This window comes from Ziziphus jujuba, chromosome 7 (assembly GCF_031755915.1).
Source record: "Ziziphus jujuba cultivar Dongzao chromosome 7, ASM3175591v1".
Lineage (NCBI taxonomy): Eukaryota > Viridiplantae > Streptophyta > Magnoliopsida > Rosales > Rhamnaceae > Ziziphus > Ziziphus jujuba.
In genome coordinates this window covers 7686986-7714312 of record NC_083385.1, presented here as the reverse complement: position 1 = coordinate 7714312, position 27327 = coordinate 7686986, and the positions used below count along the sequence as shown (strand labels likewise).

Here is a 27327-nt window from a genome sequence, read left to right as displayed (position 1 = left end):
GTTTTCCACTCTTAGCAATCATGATTAATAATTCCACTATAACTATACAGTGAAGATTTTTAGTTTTATTTTTATTTTTTGAAAGTCTATATAAATAAAGATTAGCCAATTAAAGAAACAGAGACTAGCAGAAAAGAAAAAGATACCCATGACTTTGTCTCTTACCGCATTTCTTCAATCTTAAAACCTAAGTAAGAAACCTACTAATATCTTTCTCATTCCATGATGGGAATAATTATAAGCTTACTGGCTCCAATTCAATTCATCGTACGGAAAAGGAAATTCTTGGCTCCTTGATATTTATTTGTGGTGATACTATCGAAATTATTTAAGTATGTAATAATAATTGTTTTTTTCTGTATTGCTAATGCAGTAATGCAGTATAAAATGTTTTGTGCATGAAAATATAATATACAAAAATACGTGTATGTATGTATATATATGTTTGGTCCACCCACAATGCAATATCCTAGGTTATCCTTCCCAAAGATAAAAAAATAAAAAAGTGTAGCATAAATATCTCACCGGTCAAGTGGGAAAAAGAAAGTGTATATGAGATATTTTCTTTTTCTTAGTATTCATGATTAAAAGAGCACTCACTGACCCATTATAATCCCATGTTAAATACAGATAATATATAGATATAGGTACAGAATTTCCAGTCAATCTCCAACCATGTTTCACGGCACGGCTCGGAGTCAATTCTTGACCTAATCACCATGATAGAGGATATAGCCCATTTTCTGCCTACTTTTCCTTGCATTTCCGAAGTACGCCTGCTTATCAACTTTTGACACCTCCTTGGGTATCTTCCATTGTAACACCTTTACCACTGTCAATGAATAACAAAGTAAGTGGTCAAACTTGGTTATCGGGTACCTTCGCCAGCACCCAACTCTTATCTAAAATTGAAGACAAATCATAATCATTCCTAAAATAGGTATGATTTGCAGAAAATATTGTTCAGAATTTCATAGTAAATAATTACAACTTTTATGTAGGAAATGAGAAGTAGTGCCACTTCCACATTATAATCAGAGGTTAATACGGTCTCAATGGGTTAATTACAATTTAAATAGCTCATCCATTAAGACTACTCATTTCCTTCTGGATGTCACTTCATGGACAAATCTGAGATAAATATTCAGGGATAACAACCCTCATACCCACTTACACATCTCAATAATTGTATTCTACTCGGTAGTCAAAAATTAAGAACATACATTCCATATTCAATTACAACAAACATCCTCTTCATCATCACTGCCACCCCCAAACATGGCAGCCATTTTCAGTGCCAGTTTTGCAGCCATTTCTCTACGCTGAAAATCAGGCATCAGCCTTAAATTATCCCGCATGTTTCCTATCTCAGACATCAATTGTTCCAAATCTTCAAAGTCAAATGGTGAGCACTCATCTGGATTCATCTCTTGGTTAGGTTCTTCAACATGTGGTACCACTCCCTTATTAATCTCATTGTGCAATGAAGTTGTTGATGTTGAGGACTGCAGCTCTTCCTTATCACATCTGGTTCCATTTGTTTGATTGCATTCAGCGATAGGATTATTCTGAGCGTCTAATGTCTCTGTTTCACGGGTAAAACCATTTGCAGAAACCCATCCTATATTTGTGTCATCCCATGGTTCAGCTGAGCCAGCGGATAAGATTTCATATTCAACTTCATAATCAGATTCTTCATCTGCTGAGACTGATATGAGAGAACAGAAAGAATTAGTGTCCTGATTAACAAGTCAGATATAGGCCAAAAGGTAGTTGTGTATACAACCTTCTTTTTCAGGTATTGATGGTTCAGTTATCTTATCTCCAGATTTTAGAATCATTCCTGGCCACATATGAGCAGAGAGAGCACCAAGCAGACGTTCAACTCCTTGTGAATCACCATCAACTGACAAACCTGTCGAGAAAAGTATCTCCATCTCATTGATGTATATTAAATAGTAATAACCAAAAGAGCCGTAATGTATAATGAATATCTTTAACTATCATATTCCACTTACAACTACGCTTCAAGATAATTTGTTCCCTTTCTACTCCAGAGAACCAACATATAACTTAATAAATTCATCCGGTGATTTCATCTACTTAAAAGCTATATGGTATACGTTGTACATGCAGTAAATTGGACTTCTCCTTAAACTACTTGCGAGGACTAAAGCTTCTGTCACATTGAATCTCCATATTGTGCCACAAGGACCATCCTTACATGTAATCAGGACTTCAATAGCAAATGCTTAATTGTTATCTTCCATAACGGTTATATATATTGATAAATTACTATGAAGCAAGTTTTTTTCCATTCTGTAGATCTATCATAACTCAAACACGAAAAGGTATGAACTTTAGCAGGGTATGCATATTCCTAAATATGGTTACATGATTAGAAATATGGATGACTTAATTTGACTGTAATTTTAAACAGATTAATGCATGTCAAGGCAGAAGAAGGACCTTACATTTATCAAAGTCAGCATTAGATGCACAAGCTTCAATATACTCAATGTTATTCTCAACGCACCAATCCAGACATGACCTCCTAGTCTCCCCTGGGGATTCATCATCTCCCAATAAGCTACTACCTTCCGTCTCAGAAATTCCATAATCACTGAACTCCAGATGTGAGTCATTGGACGATTCTCCAACTTTCAGGAGTTTTCTTCTGTATTCAGAATGCACTGGATGACCCGGAACAAGATCCGCTTTGTTTCCTATGCACAACAATATCTCAAAATTTCGAAGATCATTGCGAGAAACCCATTCCATAAGCACAGCAAGAGACGAAGGCTGCACATAATGTCACAAAGCGAATGCAAATTTCATCAAGGCAAACAAAGCTCAAAATTTTAACTAAAGGGTTTAATGGAGCAATCGACAAGAAACAAGTAATCAATATAGAAAGGAGTGCATGGCAATGAGACAAACTTCAGTCATGTCGAAAACCATAACAATGGCAGCCAACTGGGTATAAATTGAAAGATTGGAAATGGAGAATTCTTCATCAAGCTGAGCAATGCATATGGAAACATCAGCAGTATAATACTTGGTGTTGATAGTCCAGCTGCAGAGGAAAAACCCAAAAAAAGCATCACAATAAATTTGATTAACAGTTTTGTACAATATAATCCCCTTTGTACCAACTTACCCACGAAGTAAGACCTCCGATGGTGAATCAGTAGCATCTTCAAAATCCACACTAACTAGTCCTACATACAAATTAACATACTTTTTTCTTCAATTATTTGAAATAAATTTTAATCTATATAGACAGAAAACCAATTGAAAACCTACAGAGATTCAAAAAAACACATATTGGAATTTAAGAAAGACGAAGAGAAAGGGAATGTGAAAAAAACGGCATACGGGAAAAGAGGGTCCGCTTGCCGACGTTAGAGGATCCGATGAATAAGATTCCGGGCCTCTTCTCCAGAGATTGCTCATCATTTTGCATTTTTTTTTTTTTTTCCCTTGAAAATTTTAAATCCCTAGCGAGAACTTTGACGATGGTGATGAGGACCAAGAACTTCCTTGTTCAGAGTGCAGAGTTGGGGAAAACAACTTCTGTTTTGTGCAACAATTGGGATTTCACTTTTGAGATCTCAGAAGTTTGGAACCTCCCACCACCTATGTAGCGCCACCTCATCACCTAGCGCTGACCTAATTTCTAACCTTCACTTAAAGTCAAGGAATTGAACGTTCAGGATCGTATCCAACGACATATTTTAACAGCCCTAACTTACATCCGTCGCAGAAGATCCATTCGCTGACAACATTTTTTTTCCCCCGAAATTTTAGTGGAAAGTTTGCAAATGGAAGACCATTAGGAAAAGATTACAAGCAAGGAAGAATTTTTAGTGCTATGGATTAAAAAAAGAATTTATTGTACTCTATATTATTTGTAATAGAATCCAAAAGGCAAAAAAAAAAAATATTATTAAGAATTATTGTACTCTTTCATCCTTCTAAAGCAAATACAAAAACATGGGTGCTCAAACGATAGACACAGCCATGTTTTTAACAAGTTTTTTGTCTGAAGCATTATTTTTCTGTCGAAGCAACAAATTTTCAAACATCTCTCACACTTTCATATTGTTCTTGAAAGATCTAAACAAATGTACATGAACCATTGATCAACAGAGAAATATCCATCAAACATAAGGCAACAGCTGTACACACAAAGAAGCTCCCCTTTTCAGATTTTCACTGCTTCCAAAAGGTTCAAACTAACTTAACCGTATATGAGTTATTCATCAGCTTGTATTTTACCAATTGCAAAGAACTCAGAAATGACTTCTAAAGGCATGCCTTTGGTTTCCGGAACCTTTAGAAAAACAAAAATCCAAGAAATGGTGCAACCAACAGCATAGATGCTGAAAACACCTGCAAGGCCAAAGGAGTTGAGCATAATAGGAAATGAATATGTAACAGCGATGTTAAATATCCAATAAGTGAGGGCACATATCGCAATGCATAAGGCACGAACTCTAGTTGGGAAGATCTCTGAACACAAAATGTTGGGAATCACCCCATAACCCGTCACGAAGCAGCATAGGTACACCATAACACCAGGAGCGGATATTATTGCATTTAAAACAGAGCCCAAGTTGACAACACTGCCTACTACCAGCAATATGAGCGACACTATAAGGATTGGTATTGTGGAGAGCAACAAGGACCTGCACAAGAAGTGAAACTCACCATTCATATCAACCAAAAAATAAATAAATAAATAAAAAGACTTCAAATTGGTTGAGTTGGATAGCTTTCAGTTGTTGCTTGGTGATCTTTTCCAATACTAAGATTTAAGCGTGCTACCTTCTACCAGAGATATCCATTAGCCACATTGAAATAGCTATACAAGGAAGCATCAAGAGTGTTGTAATGGCACTTATGAACAACGATGCAGAGGCTGGTTTCATTCCCATATTTGAAATAAGTGCTGCTACACCTGCTTGCTCTAGAATCTGAGGAGCGTAATAAAGAACACCATTTATCCCAGAAATCTGTAAAATCCAACAACAACATTATTATCAATAGAATGTTGATCATGTAATTTTCAGGATCATGTAAGGATTAAGAACATTCATGAGAGTACCAGAAGAATTTCTACCACAACAAACTAGGATTCATTACCTGCTGAAGAATTTGGAGTCCTATACCAACAACTAATGCACGTTTTACTCCTGGTTCTAAAAGATCTTTCCAAGTTGGCCCTTTACTAAGGGTTGTAGATTGTTGGAGAATTTCTGGTCCTACAGGTTTATCATGGCTAACCAAAGCAGCAGCCTGAAAGTATTCACTTCCTCCAGGCACACCAGGAGGTGCAACAAAGGAACCAGGCTTAGACGCTGCTGAACCTTCCTGGTGCAAATAGATCCTTTGAAGTCCTTCTTCCCTTTTCCCATCCTTTCGTATGCGGTCTGACCATTTCCAAACAAGCTGCCAACCACCACCAACACTAGTACTACCCATTGCCTCATCACCAACTGCATTCCCTTGCAAGAGGCTGCTGCTTCTGATACCCAAAATGCTACCCCCAGAAACAGGAATATTGTCCTTTTCAGCATTAGTGTGATGGCGTGAAAGCAATGGACTTCTCAAATTTTCATCATGATCAGTCCCAGCTGAGTCGGATGCATAGTCATCATCATCATTGCCTTGATTCTCCATATCAAAATTTTCATGTGTACCTTGATGCTCTGCACCTCCAATTATACTACCCATGTTTGGAAGAAACATGCTGCGCTTACTTCCTGCATCCAATAGATTTTCATGGACACTGCCAAAGAGAGTGACCAGGGGATCCATAAGAGGGATATTGGCCAAACTTCCTTGGTTGGAGACCAAAGAACCCGGTCCAGTTACAGGTTTGGCAACCCATGAAAGACCCTCCTCGTGCCCATATAATCTGATATGATCTTTCTCTACATTCTTGTCCTGTTGGTCAAGAGGCTCACTGGTTGGGCAAATTATGTACTCTTCTATGGATGTCTCCCGTCCAGTCCCAAGACCCTCAACAAGCAAAGCCAACTCACCTGTACAACATGAAAGCCTCAAATCAGCAAAAAAAAGTCATGACAAAACTAGACAAGACAGATTAAAATATGATCCAATTTAGCTTGGATATAATTTAACAAACTACCTGAAACATCTTCTGTGCCACGGAGTCTTTGCAAAACTAGTTGGGCCTCAACCATTCGGCCTTTGCTCACGAGCCATCTTGGAGATTCAGGCAGAAAAAATACTGTCAATGCAAAATAAACCAGAGATGGAATGGACAGAACACCAAGCATGAGTCTCCAACTGGATGAACCCCCAAGTGACATCCCAAACACCATGCAATAGGAAAGGAACATCCCACTAGAACCAGTGAATTGTGGAAGGGTATTTAATCGTCCCCTTATCTCTGCTGGGGCTGTCTCAGATATATAGACAGGAACCTGAGTAACAGCCAAACCAGTACCAAATCCATCTAGTAGCCTCGCCAAAAGTAGAACATAAACATTGGGAGCCCATAACATTACCAGTGCACTGATGAAAAATAGTAGCGACGACATTATAAGCATTGGCCTTCTTCCTACAGAATCTGATACAGATCCAGAGAATGTTGTAACAATCGTGCCTCCGATCAGCGACATTGCTACAATTAGCCCTTCAATTGTTGGTTCACTTTCCAATTTAAATTCCTTTTTGATGTCAATAACAGTAGCTGCAGCATTTATTCAAACAAGTATTATACATTTTTGTACATTAAATTCACATCTACTTTGTGGAAACTAATACATCGAGTCTTAACAATCAAATTTATAACTTTTCTACCTATTTTCTAATTTAGTTCAGATAACAACAAGCAAAGGGCGCTACAAAAAAGCAATGGGCAGCTTCACTATAAAGCATGAATCAAATCACATGGGGGCACAATATAAATGAATACATAAATATAGCATGTTTGGGAATCTCAGATGTGATTTTCATGGTTATTCATTATATCAAACATCAATGAAACAGATTTCTTTTTTTGAAGAGAAAAATAAAAAAATAAAAAAGAGAGAAAGAAGAAGAAGAAGGAGACAAGAAAGAGAATGTGACGTGCCTGCAATCACCGAATTATCCCAACCCTGCAACAGACTTCCGATTGCTGCAGCAATGGCTGCCAACACAGCTCCTCTCATTTTTCTTTTTCTTTTCCCCTCTTTCAGTGGGCTAGCTAATCCAACCCTCCTAATTACCCAGAAGGGATTCAGAGTAGAGCATCTAGTTGCAACCCAATTCTAATCACTTCAGTAATGGAATTGGGACTCTTGAGAATATAAAGAAATAGTCGTTACCAGGTGGAAGAGATGCAAACTGGCGTTTCAGATCTGTAACATGGAAGAAAATCAAGCTGTGCTGCTATACATGGTGATCATGTAAGCATGTGACACACATTGTGGCGATAATTAATGCGTACAGTTTAGCGGGTGAATAATTTATACGTATGAGATTTTATTAGATTGACTTTTAGAGACGACAAAGTGGCAGTTGAATATAACTTTTTTTTTTTTTTTTTTTTTTGTGACACAAAGGACACATATGTCTCTGATCTTGATTTTCGCATTTTTTATATAGAAAACCAAAAATTAGCTGGAATGTTTTGGATTTTTTTAGTATTTTAATAAAACAATTTTCCTTCTTCAACAGTATATATACTATTATTATGGTATCTAATTTAGCACTTATACAATAAAAAAACGGAGTTTAATGCATTTGGCCTACCTGAATCAATATTTAGTTTTGGTGATGTTACGTACGGTTCCAACTTATGTACGTGTTACCCATTAATTCGATTGAAGGAATATAAAAATTAAATATCTATTAATGTCGCCATTAATTTTTATTTTTGGTCTTCAATGTCACACATTCATTTTTTAGTCCTCATCAATGTGTCAAGAGAATTTAAATCTTTTAGATAGATATAATCTCACTCTCATAAAAATAATAGATGACACCCACCTACAAGTTATATATATTTGTACCACCACTATCGACCACATATATTTCCATATGAAATTCATACCATTACAAATAAAAAAATTACAAAAAAAACATAGTGTAGTAATAAATAGATAAATTTTTGTCCTGCTACCTTTAACTCCACTGTGTTAAATTGAAATTAATCTCTTTTATATATGTGGCTTATTAGTTATTACTATAATTTTACCTTTTATTCATATGAAAATAAGGAGAAATTAAATTCATACACGTGGCTGTGTACCGTGCTCTGGTAACTCGGTAATTTCTCAATGGTGATTGTTTGGGCTAGCCATTTAATTAGGCTTATAATCATTCAACAGGATAATTTTTACATTTAGCTAAAAGTTTTTTAATTGAATTTTCATCTTGGAAACCTCGTAAAAAAATAAAATAAAAAACTCAGTCATATCAAATATTCAAAGTTTTACAATTCAAATTTGAATGACAACCAAATCTCGAAATGCGAGTGCGCGAGGTAGGAGTTTTGATTTTTTTTTTTTTTTTTCCTGGGGTCCACTGAAACGGATGGATGGGTGCAATTCTGACCGTAGGATGGACATAAAGCGCCATGAACACGACATATATGAGTAGGATTACGAGCGTTACGAACTCTAGAGTTCCATTGCCAGCTGACACCCAAACATTACACACGTGTACATATAAAAAAAAAAAAGTAAAAAGTAATTTTTGGTCCATTTTTTTATTTATTTAAAATATAAGAAAATAAGGTGTGGGGCCCTTGGGGAAGTGCGGCTGTGCGGGTTGTGGGGCATGGGGTGTGTCAGGTACATCCTCTCTCTCTCTCTCTGTCTCTCTTGTCATACGAGGCATAGGCGTTACTTGCTTTCTCTGCTGTCAGTTTGACGGGTTTTTGTCTTTTTTACACGTGTCACTCTACTTGCTTTCCGTCACTTCCTATGTAGATTCTCGTCTCCCCGATATGTCACCATTTTTCTCCTTTGTTTCTCTCTGGTTTTAGCGTTTCTACCGCCTTCTTTTTACTGTTTTGCCCCTTATGAGCCTTACATTCCTCAATTTTGTAAACGCACCTTGTGCCATGCTTAATCTTTATGTTATTATTATAATTTTTTAGCAAAAATTGATTGTAAAAGTAAAATCAATTTAGTTTTTCTTTATCAAAGCTCCATATTAATGTGTATTTTCTAATTTATGTTCAATCATTGATGTTATGTAACATATAAAAAATTATAGTATTTATAATAAATAAGATCAATAAACTAAGCAAATAAGTTAACGAAAATTTGCTAATATGATCCATTTATATTGTCGTACTAGGATGTTATTAACTTTATGATTAAAATTTTGCTGTTAACTCAACGTGTCATTAGCAAATATTTATCTATTTAAGTCAATATTATTGATAATAATATTTAATATTTTTTTATCTAACAAGAATGTTGATATCAGACAAAGAGAATAATTTCAATGGTTAAATATTTTTAAAAATATTATAAAAATATGGATTCGAATAAAGATAAAATTTGGATTACCTTGTAATTATCAAAATAATTTTGATATCAATATAAATTATTATCCTCACCATAACTATCATCTAGACACGCAAGACACAAATCAAAGTAATATAAAAATATTTAGCTTAACATAAAATTAGCATAATGAACTATTTTTACTCCATTTAAATAATTTACCAATATATAATATCACATATGCACAGTTTTAAAACCTTTCAATTATTGGTACAAGGTAGCGTTGATTTTAGTCTTTTCCCACCTTGTTCTATTATCTTTCTGCAATGATACTTACAACATTTTGCAACGTGAATAAATTTTGCACACCCATAGTCATATGAATTGAAAAGGAGAAATAGCAATATTTATGTTGCTCATTCTAACTAATATCAATTATATGTTGAGGGTATTGCGGTCATTTTACAGCATACCGAAGAAGGAAAAGTAACTGGGACGCTGGAGCGGGAGATATACTGGGAAAAAGAAAGTGGTTTTTTCTTGGTGGGTTTGGACATTTTGGTAAAATGGTAAGCAGTCTTCAATTATATAAGAGAATAGAAGGCTCATCATAAGAAAAACCCACCAAGAAAAATGATATAAAATCATCTTCCACCATTTTCCTCTTCCCCTTTTGAGCCATCCCTACCTTTCTATCTCTATCCATTATAGCAATGGAAGTCATAGATCTCACAGATTCTCCCCCATTAACACCTCTGTCCCATGAAAAAACTAGCAAACCTACCTCTGATATGGAAAAGCTGCTCCAACTAAAGCTATATGGTATGAGTAACTTAGCCGAGTTTGGTGATCTTAACCTACCAAGTGAGCCGGCTGAGCCCAGAGAAGATGACCATCCCATGTTGCCGCAAACTCTGACTGGCCAGCAGACCCAAAATCAATGTGAGAGTGATATGATGCTTCTAGACAACAACATGCAGGCCGTGCAGCCGGATGTGGATCAGTCAGCGCTACTCAACAACAACAAGAGGAAGTATACCTTCTTCTATACCAGAGGAAGGTTATCCAAGGATCTTTGGTCTCAAAGAGAGCATGAGTACGTTTCCTCAACTTTTTTCACTACTATTTTATTATTATTATTATTGTTATTTAGTTTCTTTTAATTATATATCAATTTTTATGTCTGACAGGGCTTGTTGTCATATACTAGCTAGCTAGGTCTACAAGCTCTCTTATTTTATACTCACACACAGTCACATGATTATGAATGTGTGAAAATCTGTGTGTTGGATTTTGGATATATGCGTTTCTTCTTTGAGTCTTGATGGGCTTCTGGATTCAATGACACAAAGTAAAAGTAGGAAGAATTCATTTTGGATCTAGAAATCAAAGGCAAAAGAAGGAAAAAAAGACAAAAGAGTTTGCATGGGCGATTTTGCTCTGCTGCTCATCAGCATTCAGATTGTTACCTTGTGGGCCACAGTTAATTTGACGGTGACGGTTTAATTGGAAGATTCAATTACGCTTGGGGTTGAAAATTAATTGCTTTGTGATATTTACTTTGGAGGAGGAGTTGAATAATTAATGCCCGAGCCAGATACTTATGTTATCTTTATTATTTATTTATTTATTTATTTTTATTTTTTTGGCAGGCTATTCCTGATGGGACTTGTAAGGTATGGGAAAGGGCATTGGACCAAGATTGCAAGGCACTTTGTAGGGACAAAGACACCACAGCAAGTGAGTGCATATGCTCTGGCTTTCTACAAACGCCTCCCCATAACCTATCTCTATGCCTTCAAAAGAAAGCGCACCACCGTTGACTACATCCAAAACGGAGTCCCAACCGCCGCTTCAGTCACCCAGACCACTCTTATCAGGACTCCCAATTTCCCTTATATACCGCCTGAGCCTGCTCAGAATCCGAATTACCAACCGCCTCAGACTCTGATGCTGTTTCCCGTTGAAGCACCTCTGTTTCCTCTTCCTGATCATCAACAGAATGGTCGTGGTGATACTTCTTCTTCTTCTTCATCATCTGCTGCAGTACTTGCAGATGCCTACTCTGCCATGGAAGGTTGTACCCTTGGTCTCACTTCCATGGATGATTCTTGTGAACTCGACTTGGACCTCCGCTTGTGTTGATGATAATGAAGATGACTATGATTTATAATCATGACTATGCTTCATGCATGGTTACCTGTACTAGCTAGGCTCATGATATATAGCTAGCTAGGTTTCTATCCCGTTTTTTCATTTTTCGGTTAGTTTGCTTATGTTATGTGTGTATAGACTTTATTTGTTGTTGTCGTCGTCGTCGTCCATCTATTGGGTATACCATGCGTGGACTTATCTATCCTTTTCTTTTTTTCTTCTTCTTTCCTTTTATATATATATATATATATATAAATATGTGCAAATTTGGCATATATAATTTTAATTTCTTAGTTATTGATTAATTCGAATTTGTCATCGTCAACCATTACTTAGAATAGTACTATAGAAATGAATTATCATAAAACCACATAAGGAAGAACACGAAAGGCTAGGTGAGATGATAGATTAAGAGCATCTCACGTCTCACATAGTAAATGTGAAGTGCTCCATATATCACATATAAATGGATTTTATTTAAATTTAGTTGGTATTAATGCATAATTAATTTTAAAATTATTTTTAAAAGATATTGTTTACATGGTTATTAATTAATTGTATACTTTATTAATTTCTTTATTTTTGAAAATAATAATTTTTAAAAAATATCATATTTTTTTAGTAAATTTTACAATATTTAATGAAGTTTTTAAAAGTAAATATTCACTTCACAATATCTACATCAGTTTGAGATTTATTCTAAACATTATCATTAAAAGAATAATTTTTTTAAAACATTATTTATATTGCTTATGAGATGTATTTATTTTCATATTCCATATTTCAATTGGAGATGTTGTACTGATTCCAAAATCTTCTAAGATTACTAGGAGTTCAAATTCAAAATTGTTTTCATAATTCAAATATTGAACATAATTAAATAAGTAAATTCAAAAAACAAATGAGGAAGAGAAATATAATTGTTTTACATATTTAAATATGTGAATTAATTATATTGTATAATTCTTGCTCCTCCTTTTAGCTTATTATTTAAAAGAATTGAATGAATCTTATTTCTTTTTCCTTAGTTTTGCTATTAATTTAATGCAAGGGGAAATGACAGCCAAGGTAGGTAGACATTAAAATGAGTAAACCAGTATAAATTTTTTCTGTCCACATTATTAACAAGGTCGAGAATCTTATTGTGTTATATATCTTTTAATACATAATATTTTATTTTAATAACCAGAGTTAATATTATTTGATAATACTTTTATTCTATTTGATTTTCGTATAACATTTAATTTGCATATATTGTTTTGATCGTAATCAATTTTAAATACTCACTTCCAAAAGACATTCAAATTCTCAAAAACATCAATATTGCATTCTTAAATGAAAATGAAAATTACCATTTAAAAAAAAAGCAATTATTGTCTTTTATATATATAAAAAAAAATTTATTGTGAAAAAAATGATTATACTCGACATTCATGTGGAAAAGAGAGAAAGATTAAAGTGTCTTTTTTTTCGATGGTATGAGGATTGGAACTTCGGGATTATTGTTTTTTTAAACAAGAAAGGTAAAAACGCCTTATCAAAGCAAAACATCCTCACTATATACATTCAAAGCAAAGAAAGAAAAATTATATTGTAAACACACATTAACTTAGTAAAATAAAGAAAAAAGAAAATCACAAACACACACACACACACACACGCTCATTAATTAATATTGGTGCAATAAATATACAATTTAATTAAATGACCAATTGTTTTCTCGTCTAAGGGGCACAAAATACAAATTGGTCATACAGCCCTGTTTTGGTATTTCACTAAATGTTGGCATCACTTGAATTTTGAACCATAATATTCCTTCTCCCATTATCTGTTTTTCCGCGTCATGGCTGTGCTGTAACTTTCTTTAAATATCGGTTATTAGAATCTGCTCCATATCCCAAACCCAAAATTCGTGTGTGTATGTAACTATACACTTATATAAATATATATATTATCTAGTTGAGACGGATGTTTGGATTGAGAGAAAATGCAACAATCATCGTTTACATCCGACTTAGGCATAGTCCAAATACCCGATCATGAATATAATAATACTACCACTACTACTGATCATCATCATCATCATCATCATTGGAGCTTCGAGGAGAACAAAGCATTTGAAATTGCTGTTGCAGAATTGAGCAAAGAATTAGGTTCTCTGGACCTCATGATTCACCAAATAGCTTTGAGATTTCCAGGGAAAACAGTCTCGCAGATCGAGCAGCATTTAAAAGCATTAACCGAAGACATCGAGATGATAGAGAAAGGTCTAATTCCCATACCCAACTACGTCGAAAGTAGTAGTAATCATGATGATAAGCAAATTAGAAATGGAGCTGAAACTAAATCCACCAATCCACCAAGAAGAAAGGGAATTCCATGGACCAAGCATGAGCATGAGTAAGTATTTTCATATATATATATGGAACAATTATCGCATCAGGATATTCTATCTTTTCGAAGTCATGAAATTGATGCAAATGAAAGGGAATATCCTAACTTATATTTTGATGCGGTTAGAACTAATTTATATATATATATATATGTATTTTTCTCTGAATTAGGATTCTTTTTTTGGTTTAATTTTGTTGTGGTTGTTATGTATGCATATAGAATGTTTTTGAAGGGGTTAGATAAATATGGGAAGGGAGATTGGAGGAGCATTTCAAGGCTGTGTGTGGTGACAAGGACCCCAACACAAGTTGCAAGCCACGCTCAGAAGTACTACCTCCGCCTCCAAAGCCCCGGTGGCCGCCAGTCAAAGGCGGCGGCCGAATCGGCCACGATGACAAGCGCTAACAAAACCTTAACTAATTTTAAAGACGCATCATCCATGGCCGACTCTTCTCGTCGCCATGTATCATCATCTCATGAATCCCAAACTCATCTAGGCCATGCCATTTTGAGCCCGTCTCCATGTCCATCTTGTCAACGTCCATTTTCTTCATGATCATTATTATTATGTATCTGATCTATATGTATGTACTTTTTGATGTTTTTTCGAAAAATTTTCCCTTGTGATAATACTAGAAGATCACAATGTAGAGTCCCGTAGCTATTATGAATTTTCCATTATGTCAATAATTGGATTTTATGTATTCGTCATTTGTGATCATCAGTATGTGTGTAGCCCTTAATCTGATATTCACCATGAATGAATGATGAATCCCTCCAAACTATTTAATTCTTTTCGAAGCACTTTAAAATTTATACTTTGATATTTTTCTCTTTTCTATGTATGGCTAACGTGATTGTATATATTTTCTTTAACAAACTTTGTTAACTACCTCTTTTTACTTTTGACAGTTTTGTCTTTCTCATGCTGGTTGAACAACCAACAATAGGTGATGGATGTGAATTATGTTTGGCTACCTGTTAATCTAAAGCTCCACTCCTAGTAAATTACTTCACTTAATTTTGACTTTGGAAGTGTTTTTAAAAAAATTGTATTTAAAACTTTTCAAACTTACATAGCATTCTTATTTGAAACATATTTTTCAAATACGCTTTTTAATTTTCAAATGTTAGATATGAAAAATTCTTTAAAAAAATAATAAAAAAAAACACACTTTAAGAAGGTGATTTTTTTAAAAAAATTTGAGCGGCTTTTATTTTGTTAAAAATATATAGTATATATTCATTTTTTTTTCTTTTCTTCATTTATGTTATGGATTAGTATTAAGCATTTAAGAAATAGCACGTATTCAGCAAAACACGGTAATAATAATAATAAAAGCATGTAATTTTCATTTTTTTAATAAGAACATGTAAAGCACAGTCTGTATGCGCAATACACTACTCCTACATATATTTGATTTCAATATAAAAAAAATTTATTTCATAAAAATATTTATTCATCCATTTAAAAAAATAACTATTATTTTATGATAAATATCCTTATCATATGTTTAAATCTAAATTTGATTATGCCATATGAAAGTTACATAAATAATTATAAAATTTAAATTTTAACAAATTAATATTTTTTTAAAAATATTTATAAAAACTAAATATTAAATTTAAGTCAATATAATATCTAAATATATTATATGAATAATTATTTATTTTTCTTTTTAATTCTTATTAAATATCCTATTTTAACAATTGTGTATACTAAACATATCCCAATTTTCATTACACTTACCTTTTTATCGGGGGGCGGTCGAATTAGAAAATTAGAACATCTTAAATTAGAAAAAAAAAAAAAAAGTGAAAAAGAAAATAAAAATAAAGCATACAACTATAAATTACATCCTTCATACGTCGTCGTTTTATGATGAGCATTGACCTCATGCGCTCTGCCATCGTCGTGCTTCTTCCTTGCTTTGCCAATTCCTAATTGCCAAATGGGGCTTCACGCATTTTCTGAAACATTCAATATGCGGAATTTTGCAGCTACATGAACAATTTTCCAAGTAATGAGTGCAGAGAAGTAGTGGTGGGTTTTGGACTGGAGATGGTTTTCTCTGATAGTAAGAGTGTGTAGAGGGTTTTAGAAGGAAACAAAAATATCGGATAAATTGGAAACAAGAAATAATGAGCGGATCAGAAAGGAGAATATGCGAGGAATTTACATCTGGGTACTATGGGCTTTGCGCCATTGGAGGAATGCTCAGTGCTGGAACTACCCACCTTGCCATTACTCCTCTTGATGTCCTCAAAGTCAATATGCAGGTATGCTTTCTCTGGTTTCTGTAGATTACACTGTTTTTTTTTTTTTTTCGTCTTACTCTTTTTCTGGGTTCTTTTTGTCTTTGTAATTTCTGTTTGTCCCTTTGTTTATTTAGTAGTCATGTTTTGATCACCTCACGTTTGTGTCTAGACTATAGAGGGAAGAACTATATATCATTATATGTTTGGTTTTCATTTCTAACGTATTTCGTTCCCTTATATTTATCTATGCCGAAGTTTTTTCCTCTAACCGTAAAAACAATGTTTTATTTATTTATTTTAATTTTAATAAGAAAAACAGAAGTCAGTTGAGCAAGTCATGTTGGCTTACAATCTCTGATCGTAGCTATTCATTTGTCTTTATCAGTTCTAGTACGTCTGCGTCTTGTAATTGTTTGTGGGAAGCTGATCTCTGGACTTTGTTTATGTTGTTTCCTTCATAAATTGTGTATTTTGTTGTTAGAAGGCTTAATGAATCAAGTTACTTAATTATAGGTGAACCCAGTCAAATATAACAGCATTTCCTCATGTTTTATGTCCCTTTTGAAAGAGCAAGGTCCTTCTACCTTTTGGAGAGGTTGGGCTGCCAAGTTTTTTGGATATGGCGTTCAAGGAGGTTGTAGATTTGGTCTCTATGAGTACTTTAAGAGGCTTTACTCTGATATATTGGTGGGCAGCAATAGAAGTTTCATTTTCTTTCTTAGTAGTGCTTCTGCTGAAGTGTTTGCCAATGTGGCTCTCTGCCCATTTGAAGCCGTCAAAGTCCGGGTTCAAGCACAGCCATCTTATGCTAAGGGCTTGGTTGATGGCTTTCCAAAGATATATACATCAGAAGGCATTCACGGGTAAAACATTTGAAACCAATATTTTTCCTTTTCCTGTTCTATTATGTGTTTCGTATATTGAAAGTCCCATCGTATCCATTGCTTGCAGATTTTACAGGGGTCTTGTACCACTTTTGGGCCGAAACCTTATGTGTAATTTACAATGCCCTGAAGCTTTGTTTCCTTTCTGACTTTGAACTATTCTGTGTTTTCATTTTCAACATCAGAGAGTCACTAACCTAAGCTTTTGACATTTAGTGGATCTTTATTTTTCATTTTTACATTGTTACATTACATGACCAATGCGCCAAATGAATTCTAGCTTGTAAATGCACTAGGCCCTAAACATTTTGAATTGTGATCTGATCGAAGCAAACATTATAATAAGCAATCCTAAACAATTGTTTATTGTTTGTTCAGTGTAAGTAACATTCTTAGTCCTTTGGATCAATCGATTTCTTTGATATTAATTCTTTTGAAGCTTTCATTGGCCAGTCTCCATGGTTATGTTCTCAACATTCGAGCATTCTGTGCATTTTCTGTATCATAATGTTTTCCAAAGGAGAAGGGACGATTGCTCAACAGCTCAACAGCTTGGTATTACATGTTTAGCTGGATATGCTGCTGGTTCTATTGGTAGCTTCATATCTAATCCTGCCGACAACATTGTTGCTTTTCTTTATAACAAAAAGGCTGATACCCTTGTGCTGGTAGCTTCTGTTGATTAAAGTTTCCTTTGTGACACCCCTGGACATATCAGGTTTAATTTTATCTTTCACATGTTCAGGCTGTCAAGAAAATTGGGCTTGCCAATTTATTCACAAGAAGCCTTCCTATAAGGATAATGCTGGTTGGCCCTGTTGTGACTTTACAGTGGTTATTCTACGATAGCATTAAAGTCTTAAGTGGATTGTAAGTCCAAGTAGTTGCACTGAATTTCCCCCTTTCTGTTTCTCGTCTCCACTCTAGTAACTTATTTATTTATTTATTTTTCTCTTGCTGGTTTCTACATGCTTGGATATCAGAATTCCCTCCCTCATAAATTTATTTATTTATATATGGTTCCCCTTATAGAATATGTTTATTTGTTCAGTTTTAAAGCAATACAACCACAAAGGGGTAATGGTTTATCTGCTTTTGTGTTGGATCTTGCAGGCCAACTAGTGGAGAAGTTTCAATGGACGAAAACGTGGATGGAGCATCCTCTGCTTATAAAATGGAAGATTAAAATAACCATTTCTGTTTTGGAGCCATGCAGATGATTAACCATCTAAGATGGAAGATTCAGACAGTCAGATTATAACACCTTCTTAATATGAATGGTTATCGAAGGTTGAACTCGTATCTATAGGAAATTCCTGATGGCAGCATTTTTATACTTGCCATCATTCATGTTTTTGTCTGGTTGAGCAAGTTTTGTGGTAGCTTAGAAGTTAGACTGGACAAAAATGCTTTCAACTAGTTCTCAGCTTATAGCTGAAAAACGATTTTCACTTCTAGTTGATGCATTAGCAAGCAACATAGTTGCCTGAGTTACATTCTAAGCAATTACATGTTATTGAAATTGTTCTAATTATATTATACTGAATTCTGAAATTCTAAGTGCTCGTGCTGCCTTCCTGCTCTATTGTTTCCAGATGCTACATTTAATGTTTTCTGTCAGCCTATTTATATATGTTCGGTAACTTTACTTCTAAGTGCGGTTATAAAATGCCTGATGATTAGATTGAATTTGTACTTCCTAATATATGTTGATTACGATGGAGAGAAAGATTCTTTTCTAATAGTGAAATGAGAATAGCATGTTAGAACAGATGTCATATATAAATAAGCTCTCTGGAAGAAATGTCGGACATTTCCCAACCCTATTCATGTGAAAGAAGGATCATCTCTAGTGCAACTTGACATTTTCCATGTTTCAGTATACGAAGATACCAAAAGGAAAGCTTGCCATTGTCTTCTACATTCTGGTTTGCTTGCTTTCTGCATGTTTAGGCTTCCATCCTAATATTCCATCTGCAATTACCACTCAAATCACGGGCATGTTATGCCATCATGCACCATAAATATGGACAAGCCCAAAGCCAATGACTGGATAAAAAGAAACCACGTGATTTATCTTTCCGATAAGACAGTAGACGATCCTGATTTGCTAATAACCATATTACTTTTTTCACCTTTTAATAGCAGCTAGCCACTATCGATTATCTATTTTGACAATGCACATAACAGGTTAGGCATTTTTATTTAATTATTACTAGGATTGTAATCTTTTAATTAATAAAATAATCATACAAACATAATCACCACGAACAGCGACATTTACCAAACAAATTAATCCTTTTCCAGCCTGCGAAAACATAATAATAATAGAAAAATGTTTAGGAGATTGGCATCTCATTTTCACCCACTTTTTCTCAAATCAAGAAACGCCACCTCTATGTTATACGATACACTTGTTAAACTTATAACCTAATGCGTTTCTTTCTGTCCTTTTTTTTATTTATCCAAGGATGCTAACTCATTATGATCTAAAAAACAAAAAAATACGAGATTTTATATCCTTGCAATTACTCCTTAGTCCTTAAAACTGCATGGTCTTTAATTGCGAATAACCGTTTGGTGGGTAGGATTAGGATTTCTCAAGTGAGAGACGAGGCTTCGTTACTTGTACTGTCACAATGCGGAACAATGTGGGGTCTGTCGCCTTGTTAGATTTGCTACAAAAAATACAATCACAGAGGCCATAAACCCCTTTCACATGGGGGAGAGCAACTTGGCAAACTGTCATCCCGAGTTTCGGTTGGGTTCAGATGCTTGCTGTGGTTGTAGCGAATGAAGGTGTTACTTACAAAATTCAACATCCATTCGAGGCCCCAACAAGGAAACATGCCACGCCACCCCCACAACCCATGCAGTTCACAAATGCATCTCTCTCTCTCTCATGTCTGTGCTCTTTAAGATTCTTGCCAAAATGCCAACCGGCCTCCTCAATCTACTGGGACCACCACAAAATCTTTCTCCCTTGTCAACACTTTGGGGTATGTCTCACATCTGCCACTCTGGGACCCCCTCAAAAACAGTGGTCTTCAACCCCTTGTCATGGAATCCCGTTTGGAGTGGACATGGCAGTGATTTTCTCTTATAAAATTTATTGGCGGGGTTTCAATAAACGTTAAGAGATTAGGTGTGGAATGGTGTTTAAACTTCATTGGTTCACTTCAACTGAGAATTTGTACCACAAATCATTGATCGGCTTTTAAGTTTCAACAAGCTTGTCAAATTGACAACTAGTTAAAGTCATATCTGTGGAAATACAATTGGGCCAAAACAACAGTCTGATCCTGCCACAAAGATGTACATTAGCAAATGATATGCCAAGATTAGTAGATTTCTTCTTTATATCCAGCTGGACGTTTTTCCTAGTTTTGGTCAGTTAGATTTGATCGCAATCCAGTTTGCTTACTCACCCTTCTAGGTGTTTCGGCTCGCTATATAAGGCTACAATGATTTAAGTCTACAGCAGAGCTATAATCAGCAGTCCAAATATGCATTGAATAACATTTACAACCCAGTTAAGATGTTGCGCTTGGAACAATTGTATTACTTGGCTGTTTTACCATATAATGATAAGGTAAGTACGATAGCTGGCTCTTAAGTCCTACCCGAAGTCACAATGTAATAATTTTTTCTGTTTAAATTAAGCTACAAACTATAATACAGATTGCACCAGTCAAACATTTGAATGAAAACAAATTGTATTACGAAAAGTGGCAGAAAGTGTGCCCTCAAATATCATGGACATTGGAGGTGATACACAGAGTACAACATCATCTGTAACCCATATAAAGCCGGCTGGAATTGTACACCTCATTTTGGCTCGAACATAACAGGAATACATATGGGAGGAAAAAAAAAAAAAAAAAAAGGAGAGAGAGAAGAAGAAAGAGAAAAAAGATTACAAGAATTACAATAAATGGAAAAATGAAAGAAAATAAAATCTACAAATTTGAGATGCAACAGTCAGAGAGCAACAATTCAAGAAACCCACTGTACCATAAGTTAATGAAGGTGGTTGCAGTGAGGTCTCTGTTTCCTTCTACGCCTACTAACCGTTGATATCCCTGTAAAAAGAAAAGGTAGATGAGTGTCGAGGCATAGAACTGAAACTTCACTTATTATGCTGCTTAACTAGAAATCAATAGGGGTTAATTGAGTTTAATCTCCTGGACTCCTAGTAAAAGCATACACTATCCTAAATTCAATATTTACAACTTGTCTCCTCGTTGAACAATTGAAGTCAATTCAAGGACTTACTTCACAAAGAGACTGTAGCTTTTCTTATAAGCGGGATCACGCTTTCACATAATCTGCACCATTGCGCTTCCTTTTGTTTGACCTTGAAAAGAAGCAGATCTGAGCCCAACTCTTTTTCTGCTTAACCGTTTGTGCCTTTACTTCTCTCTTCTCAAAAAGTTCAGTCATGTACTGAACAACAGCCTGAGAGATAAAACAATTAAAACCATGATCAGCCCAAAAAGACAAGTAATGGACCTGTTTTAGAAACATAAAAAAGAATATATGATCTACATACTTGTGCTCCCATCTCAACAACATGTCTTGGTGGCACTTCAAGTGGGTTTTCTTCCACACGTAGAACACGAAGCCGTGTAAGCATCCGGAAAGAGTCTGGAAGGACCCGTATCTGGTTGTTGCTGATATCCAACTCTTCCAGCATTTCGAGGTTCCCTATAGACCTCGGTAGTGATCGAAGATCGGCAAAATTGTTTCCTATATTCATCTTAACAAGTGTGGTGGCAAAACACAAGCTTTCAGGGACAGACTCAAGCTCATTGAAACTCACATCAAGCTCCCTCAGGTTTGCTAGAGATGACATAGTTGTGGGCAACTGTTTGATGTTATTATAGCGCACTGACAAAATTTCCAATGTCCCAATTTTCCCCACAGCTTCTGGAAGGGCTTTAAGCCTGTTATAATCAGCACGAAGCTCTCTAAGTGAGGAACAATGGCCAATAGTATGAGGAATTTCTTCAATGTCATTGGTCTCCACATTCAATTTCTTGAGGCTAGCAAGGGACCCTATTGACTCAGTAAGCGATGAGAGCCTATTTGAGCTTAAATCAAGCTCCTGAAGACGAACCAATCTGCCAATGGTTGCAGGCAGGGATGTCAACTGGTTCCCACTTAGGTCTAGAAATACCAGGCTAAGGAGATTTCCAACAGTCTCCGGTAGCTCTGCGATTCTATTCGAATGCAAATCCAATCTCGTTAGAGAGGAAAGGCCTCCAATGGAGGTTGGGAGAGCCAAAATCCGATTCTCAGACAAATCTAAGGTGATCAAACTAGATAGCTTCCCAATTGAATCAGGCAACCACTCAACTTGATCCATCAACTTGTTCTGGAGATTGAGATCCCGAGTACCTTTCTTGGCCGAGACTTCAATCAGACTAGCAAGCTTTATCAAACTCAATTTCTCACTGTCTTGACCTGCCAAAAATAGAACCAACTGTGAAAAAATTGTTCAAGTCTAAATAAGGAAAGCACATAAAAAACCCAAGATTTCTGCGTTCAATTCTAATAAATCAAACTCATAAAAATGCATTAAAAATTTCCAGAACAGTTTTTGTACCCACCTGAAATCGTAGCAGGTTTGAGCGACGAGTCTACAATCTGAGGCTTCGTCGAAAAACCAGGTCCGACTCCAATTCCGTCGGCGTAGAACGATGACTTGGACTTCTTCACGTAGCTATCGTCTCGGGTGAACAATTCCGAATTCTTGGTAGATTCTTTCCCAGAGAAGTACGAAACGGCGGCGACCGAGGGATTTTCCGCAGACCTTGAAATGGAGGCGGAAGAAGCAGGGGCTGCAGACGAGGAGTTGGCGACGGCGGCGGCTGAGGCCGTTGAGACGGAAGCATTGCTGTAAGAAGCGGCGGCGGCGGTGGCGGCGGCGGTGTTGTTATGAGAACGAGTGGAAGAAGAAAGGCAATTGGAGGCTCTCTGAATGAATTCATCAAACAGAGCGTGGACGTTCTCAAGATCAAGCAATTTCATGGCCTCCCTCTTCTGCTCTTTGCTGTGGAAGTAGACCAAGTTCTTCTGCATCTCCTGCAAAACCTTGAAAAGCTCTTCGGGTACATCGGGATTCTTGGACTGTCTAGCAATGGCGTCGAGCCTGGCTTGGTCTTCTTTGTCGACGTTTCTGATCAAAGTCTTGGCTGCTTCGACCTCGTCGATTCCTGGTCTGGCGGGTAAAGATCTATGAAGTTTCATGATATCTTCCACCACTTCATTCACCGATTGCGATAAGGATTCCATTATCATTCCAAATTCAACTCCCCCCCCCCCCCCCCCCCCCCCCCCAAGCCCCCAAAAAAAAAAGAAAAAAAAAAAAAGAAAGGACCGGAAAAAAAAATTAAAAAATATATATATATATATATATATATATATAACCCCGGAGCAGTTAACAGAAACGAACACCAACCACAAAATAGAAACGGAATCAGCTTCTACGAGTTTCTAGAAATAACCAGCAACTGGGATTAAATTCAAAGAACTACGACGTTCAATAACGAGAACAACAAGAACAAGATGGAAAAGAAAGGGTGTTCAAAATTTACAAAAGAAAAACTCAATGAGGCAAATGAATTCGGAAGGTTTTGGGGCGATGCAAATGCAATTTGGAAACCCCAAAAGAAGGAAAATCTCAAACTCCTTTTTTATTTTTTTATTTTATGCAGTGGAGGCTCTTCGCTTGATTTCAAAAACACTCTAATTACGTCGTCCCCCATAAATCCAGCTATATTTCCATGCTTTGGTTTCTCTTCCCCTCCGTCACTCTCTCTCTCTGAATATTTTGTTGGCGGATTTTATTTTCTTTTTTGTTTTTTGTTTTTTTGTTTTTTTGTTTTTTTGTTTTTTTTTTTGGCTTTTATACGTAAAGTTTTATTTATTTATGTACCTAAAAAATAAAAAATAAAAGGTTAGCATAAAATTTGATATTATTGGATGCAGAAATACCGTGAAACCGATTACGACCCGTCAGTTATCACACAAGATCTACTCTCACCTTTCCCACCCCTTCTGCTGTCTCATACCTTGGTGGCTGTATTGACAGATTTACCCCTGCCATTTGTCCCCCCATTTAACTAACTCTGCTTTTACCTTAAATTTAGAGCCAGCCACCGTTGGCCACCCTTGCTAAACCAGCTGTATTAGTATATATTCAGGTCAAAATGATTTGACGCCGTTGATTCTAGAATAAACTGTAAGCCAACCAAGATTATCATGCATAAACCATGAATAAGACGATCCACATCCACCAATCAAATAGTGTTGCCACCGTTGTCCACCAAAAATCCTATATGTCCAAAAAAGCCAAGCGTAATTGGATACTGATCATTTTGACATCATGTTAATTGAGATTTGGGGCGGTGCGAGGCACGACTCACGAGTATATATAATAACACGTCATGGATAAGGATTAAAAAAAAAAAATTTTTTTTAATTGGGGCGGGGTGTGGAAGTGACAGAGAAGTGGAGTGGAATGGTAAAAATGGTAAAAAGAGAAAAGTTAAGAGGGTAGAGTTGTCAAAAATATGAGGAGCGGAGGCTGATGATACGGTGGTGCCTGCTAGGCTGGGCTGCCATTCCAACTGACAACGGATGGGGATTGGGACTTGGGGGAGGAGTAAATGCAGTGTCCAGGTGTCCACGTTGGGATGGATGACACGTGTTATCGGTTCGTGTCCAACCGTATCCAGCTGGCATTGCTCCTCAGGCCATAACCGTTTTTCTATCTTTTCTTCTTCTTTTTTTTTTCTCTCTCTATCTCTCTTTTTTCTCCACACTGTCACACATGCAACAGCTACTTTTTGGTCCCTTTCAAGTTTCATGAATTGGGAAAAATTAATAATAAATAATAAAAATAAAAAGCGGTATCATGAAGACGTCCTCACGTGCTGTGCCTTCACCTGTCCCATGGGATTTTTCACTTGCTGACTGCGACTCCTACTCCGCTCCTTTTCACCCTCCATCGCTCTCCGTCTCTCATCTTTCTGTTTTTTTTCATTTTCTTGCTTCTTCTTCTTCTCCTCCTCTCTCTTTACATGTTATTTTGAATAAGAAATGTAGTAGATGATTCCAGATGTATTGATTTAAAAATATCATAATTTAATTGTTACTCTTTCCCTCCCTCCAATTGAGAGAAAGGGTAGGGAATATATATATATATATATATGCATGGAAATAAGTTCAGATTAAAGCAAAAACTAATTCACAAGAGCATTAAAAAAAAAAAAAAAAAAGGGTGTTGGTGTTTGTGAATGCTGTCTGATTCATGTACAAAAGAATTTCTTTTTAAAGAGATTTTATTTGGACCTATTATATGATCAAGATGAAATAATTTTTAAAGTTTGCTTTGACTTTGTTTGTGTCAAAAACAATTCGAAATGGCTTTATTTTTTTTATTCTTCTTTCAAACAGCCCTTTATAATTTTGTAAAGGTTAATAAAATAAAAATGTTGGTCAATAGACCAGAAATTAATGTTGCATATACAATATTCCTTTACTCTTATTTCCAATTTCAAGTTATTCTACTAAACATTTGGAAATGTTGAAGAGCTTTTATTATCATTCATTCCATGTTGAAAGTTGTCCATAACATTTTTTTGATAAATAGTTGTTTATAACATTTTTTCAACATTGTTGTTTATGAAAATAATCATGGCTAGCTAACTTTAATAAAATAATAAATTTCTTTTTCATGTTAGTGATTTCGATTTTTTTTTTTTAAATAAAATTGTAGACTAAATAAGCTTTTTTTCCTTTGTTCTTCCTTCTTTTTTTTTTTTTTTTTTTTTTTCAATAAATTGGGGTGGGGTGGCATCGCCTAATAAGTTCAAGTCCATGTAACCAATAACATTATTCGCCAATCACTACTTATCCTCAAATTATACATATTCGATCCGTTGAATACGTGAAACTTCTTTTTCCTATCTCATACAAACAGCCAAACGCACTACATTTCCATAATTCATGTATTAATGTATAATCCCATTTTGGCTACAGCATGAGCATCTATACTTGATTCCTTGCAAATCCAGTTGATTGCAAAAGGATATGTACAAATAAGTTAAAATGAAAGCCAAAACTAATTCACAAGAGCAGCAAATAAACTGGTTTTGCTGTTTGTGAATGTTGTCTGTGAGCCATCCTACCTTCAAAATGGCATTTTGTAAGTTCGTAAAGGTTAATAATAGTGAAAAAAATTGTTCAATGGACCAAAAATTAATGTGCATGGACAATATTCTTTATCTCTCATTGTTCATTCTATCGTGTTCAAAGTTGTTTAGAACATTTTTTTCAATATTGTTGTTTATGAAATTAATAATGGCTAATTTTTAATAAAATAATAATTTTCTTTTTTCATGTTAGAAGTTTCAGTTTTTTTTTTTTTTTAACAAAATTTGAGCCTAATAAGTTTTTGTTATTAAAAAAGAAAAAAAAAAAAGGAGATTTTAGCATTTTAAATGCATCATCTAAAAATTACCACCAATGATTACCAGGCCTAATAAATTAAGTTCGTGTAACCATTAATATTATTCGCTAATAACTAGTTATCCTCAAATGATTTATTCGATCTGTTGAATACATTTCCGTCTCATACTAGCAACGAAATGTACCGAATGCTAATCCCAAAAACTATCAATTCAATTTACATCACACCAACACCATAAAAAAAATAATAATAAATAAATAAAAAAAGGCGATGCACGTCAACTTTTGTTACATTTCCATAATTTATGTTAATACATAATCCCAGCTTTGCTAACAGTATGAGCATATCTATTTGATTCTTCGCAAATACAGTTGATTACAAAAGTATATTTAGCTTACCTTGCTTTCTCATCATTCACAAAAAGATATCCAAATTAAAGGCATTAAAGGGCATCATTTTCAAAAGCGCCCATTTAAATCACTTTATCCAAAAAAAAAAAAAACCACTTTACCCTTATTAACCAACTTTGTTTCTTTTCAGAGAATCTATTAACTAACTTGAATTTCTACATGTGAGTCTAATAAATGCTAATGACCTTTTTTTTTTTTTCTTTTTTCTTTTGATAAAATGCTAAAATATTTATCTTTTCTATTTATATTATTATAATATTTAAGTATTTCTA

The 27327-nt window shown here is 35.2% G+C and overlaps 6 protein-coding genes across 9 annotated transcripts; 3 read left to right on the top strand and 3 right to left on the bottom strand.

Moving 5' to 3' along the window:
* Positions 1-1064: 1064 nt before the first annotated feature.
* On the bottom strand, positions 1065-3803 carry LOC107424310 (uncharacterized). Its single transcript, XM_016034075.4, has 6 exons — positions 3379-3803; positions 3161-3221; positions 2941-3076; positions 2475-2802; positions 1787-1915; positions 1065-1708 (listed from the first exon to the last, which is right to left on the bottom strand). Exons 1-6 carry the CDS (start codon positions 3464-3466, stop codon positions 1233-1235), a joined length of 1218 nt encoding a protein of 405 aa, XP_015889561.2. The 5' UTR covers positions 3467-3803; the 3' UTR covers positions 1065-1232.
* A 141-nt stretch (positions 3804-3944) lies between these two features.
* On the bottom strand, positions 3945-7467 carry LOC107424357 (monosaccharide-sensing protein 2). Of its 2 annotated transcripts, XM_016034145.4 has the most exons (6): positions 7109-7467; positions 6158-6724; positions 5149-6050; positions 4831-5018; positions 4499-4691; positions 3945-4395 (listed from the first exon to the last, which is right to left on the bottom strand). In XM_016034145.4, exons 1-6 carry the CDS (start codon positions 7185-7187, stop codon positions 4339-4341), a joined length of 1986 nt encoding a protein of 661 aa, XP_015889631.3. In that variant the 5' UTR covers positions 7188-7467; the 3' UTR covers positions 3945-4338. The 2 variants fall into 2 exon arrangements, with proteins under 2 accessions (XP_015889631.3, XP_015889630.3); XM_016034144.4 differs by having other exon boundaries at positions 3945-4691; positions 7109-7465.
* Positions 7468-10065: 2598 nt separating this feature from the next.
* On the top strand, positions 10066-11876 carry LOC107424302 (transcription factor KUA1-like). The gene is made up of 2 exons (XM_016034068.4): positions 10066-10572; positions 11129-11876. Exons 1-2 carry the CDS (start codon positions 10190-10192, stop codon positions 11619-11621), a joined length of 876 nt encoding a protein of 291 aa, XP_015889554.1. The 5' UTR covers positions 10066-10189; the 3' UTR covers positions 11622-11876.
* Positions 11877-13617: 1741 nt separating this feature from the next.
* On the top strand, positions 13618-14034 carry LOC112492473 (protein RADIALIS-like 6). The gene has a single exon (XM_048478852.2). The coding sequence runs from the start codon at positions 13618-13620 to the stop codon at positions 14032-14034; it is 417 nt and encodes a 138-aa protein (XP_048334809.2).
* A 1886-nt stretch (positions 14035-15920) lies between these two features.
* Positions 15921-18750, top strand: LOC107424320 (mitochondrial phosphate carrier protein 1, mitochondrial). Of its 3 annotated transcripts, none has more exons than XM_016034090.4 (6): positions 15921-16304; positions 16797-17146; positions 17235-17278; positions 17621-17761; positions 17913-18037; positions 18281-18750. In XM_016034090.4, exons 1-5 carry the CDS (start codon positions 16167-16169, stop codon positions 18014-18016), a joined length of 777 nt encoding a protein of 258 aa, XP_015889576.2. In that variant the 5' UTR covers positions 15921-16166; the 3' UTR covers positions 18017-18037; positions 18281-18750. The 3 variants fall into 3 exon arrangements, with proteins under 3 accessions (XP_015889576.2, XP_015889575.2, XP_015889574.2); XM_016034088.4 differs by having other exon boundaries at positions 15922-16304; positions 17621-17835; XM_016034089.4 differs by lacking the exon at positions 17235-17278 and having other exon boundaries at positions 16852-17146; positions 17621-17835.
* A 2054-nt stretch (positions 18751-20804) lies between these two features.
* Positions 20805-23507, bottom strand: LOC107424305 (plant intracellular Ras-group-related LRR protein 4). The gene is made up of 4 exons (XM_016034071.4): positions 22780-23507; positions 21720-22633; positions 21443-21625; positions 20805-21249 (listed from the first exon to the last, which is right to left on the bottom strand). Exons 1-3 carry the CDS (start codon positions 23468-23470, stop codon positions 21479-21481), a joined length of 1752 nt encoding a protein of 583 aa, XP_015889557.3. The 5' UTR covers positions 23471-23507; the 3' UTR covers positions 20805-21249; positions 21443-21478.
* Between the last annotated feature and the right edge of the window lie 3820 nt (positions 23508-27327).

Coding starts and splice junctions, on each gene's coding strand:
- LOC107424357 (XM_016034144.4), bottom strand. CDS start 7,187: ATGAGAGGAGCTGTGTTGGCAGCCATTGCTGCAGCAATCGGAAGTCTG. Junction 6,051..6,157: donor TGGCACAGAAGATGTTTCAG/GTAGTTTGTTAA, acceptor CATGTTGTACAG/GTGAGTTGGCTTTGCTTGTT. Junction 5,019..5,148: donor GACTCCAAATTCTTCAGCAG/GTAATGAATCCT, acceptor TGGATTTTACAG/ATTTCTGGGATAAATGGTGT.
- LOC107424310 (XM_016034075.4), bottom strand. CDS start 3,466: ATGCAAAATGATGAGCAATCTCTGGAGAAGAGGCCCGGAATCTTATTC. Junction 2,803..2,940: donor TGGTTTTCGACATGACTGAA/GTTTGTCTCATT, acceptor CATTATGTGCAG/CCTTCGTCTCTTGCTGTGCT. Junction 1,709..1,786: donor ATCAATACCTGAAAAAGAAG/GTTGTATACACA, acceptor CTCTCATATCAG/TCTCAGCAGATGAAGAATCT.
- LOC107424320 (XM_016034088.4), top strand. CDS start 16,167: ATGAGCGGATCAGAAAGGAGAATATGCGAGGAATTTACATCTGGGTAC. Junction 17,836..17,912: donor AGGCTGATACCCTTGTGCTG/GTAGCTTCTGTT, acceptor TCACATGTTCAG/GCTGTCAAGAAAATTGGGCT. Junction 18,038..18,280: donor ATTAAAGTCTTAAGTGGATT/GTAAGTCCAAGT, acceptor TGGATCTTGCAG/GCCAACTAGTGGAGAAGTTT.
- LOC112492473 (XM_048478852.2), top strand. CDS start 13,618: ATGCAACAATCATCGTTTACATCCGACTTAGGCATAGTCCAAATACCC.
- LOC107424302 (XM_016034068.4), top strand. CDS start 10,190: ATGGAAGTCATAGATCTCACAGATTCTCCCCCATTAACACCTCTGTCC. Junction 10,573..11,128: donor TGGTCTCAAAGAGAGCATGA/GTACGTTTCCTC, acceptor TTTTTTTGGCAG/GCTATTCCTGATGGGACTTG.
- LOC107424305 (XM_016034071.4), bottom strand. CDS start 23,470: ATGATAATGGAATCCTTATCGCAATCGGTGAATGAAGTGGTGGAAGAT. Junction 22,634..22,779: donor CAAACCTGCTACGATTTCAG/GTGGGTACAAAA, acceptor TATTTTTGGCAG/GTCAAGACAGTGAGAAATTG. Junction 21,626..21,719: donor TTGTTGAGATGGGAGCACAA/GTATGTAGATCA, acceptor TTTATCTCTCAG/GCTGTTGTTCAGTACATGAC.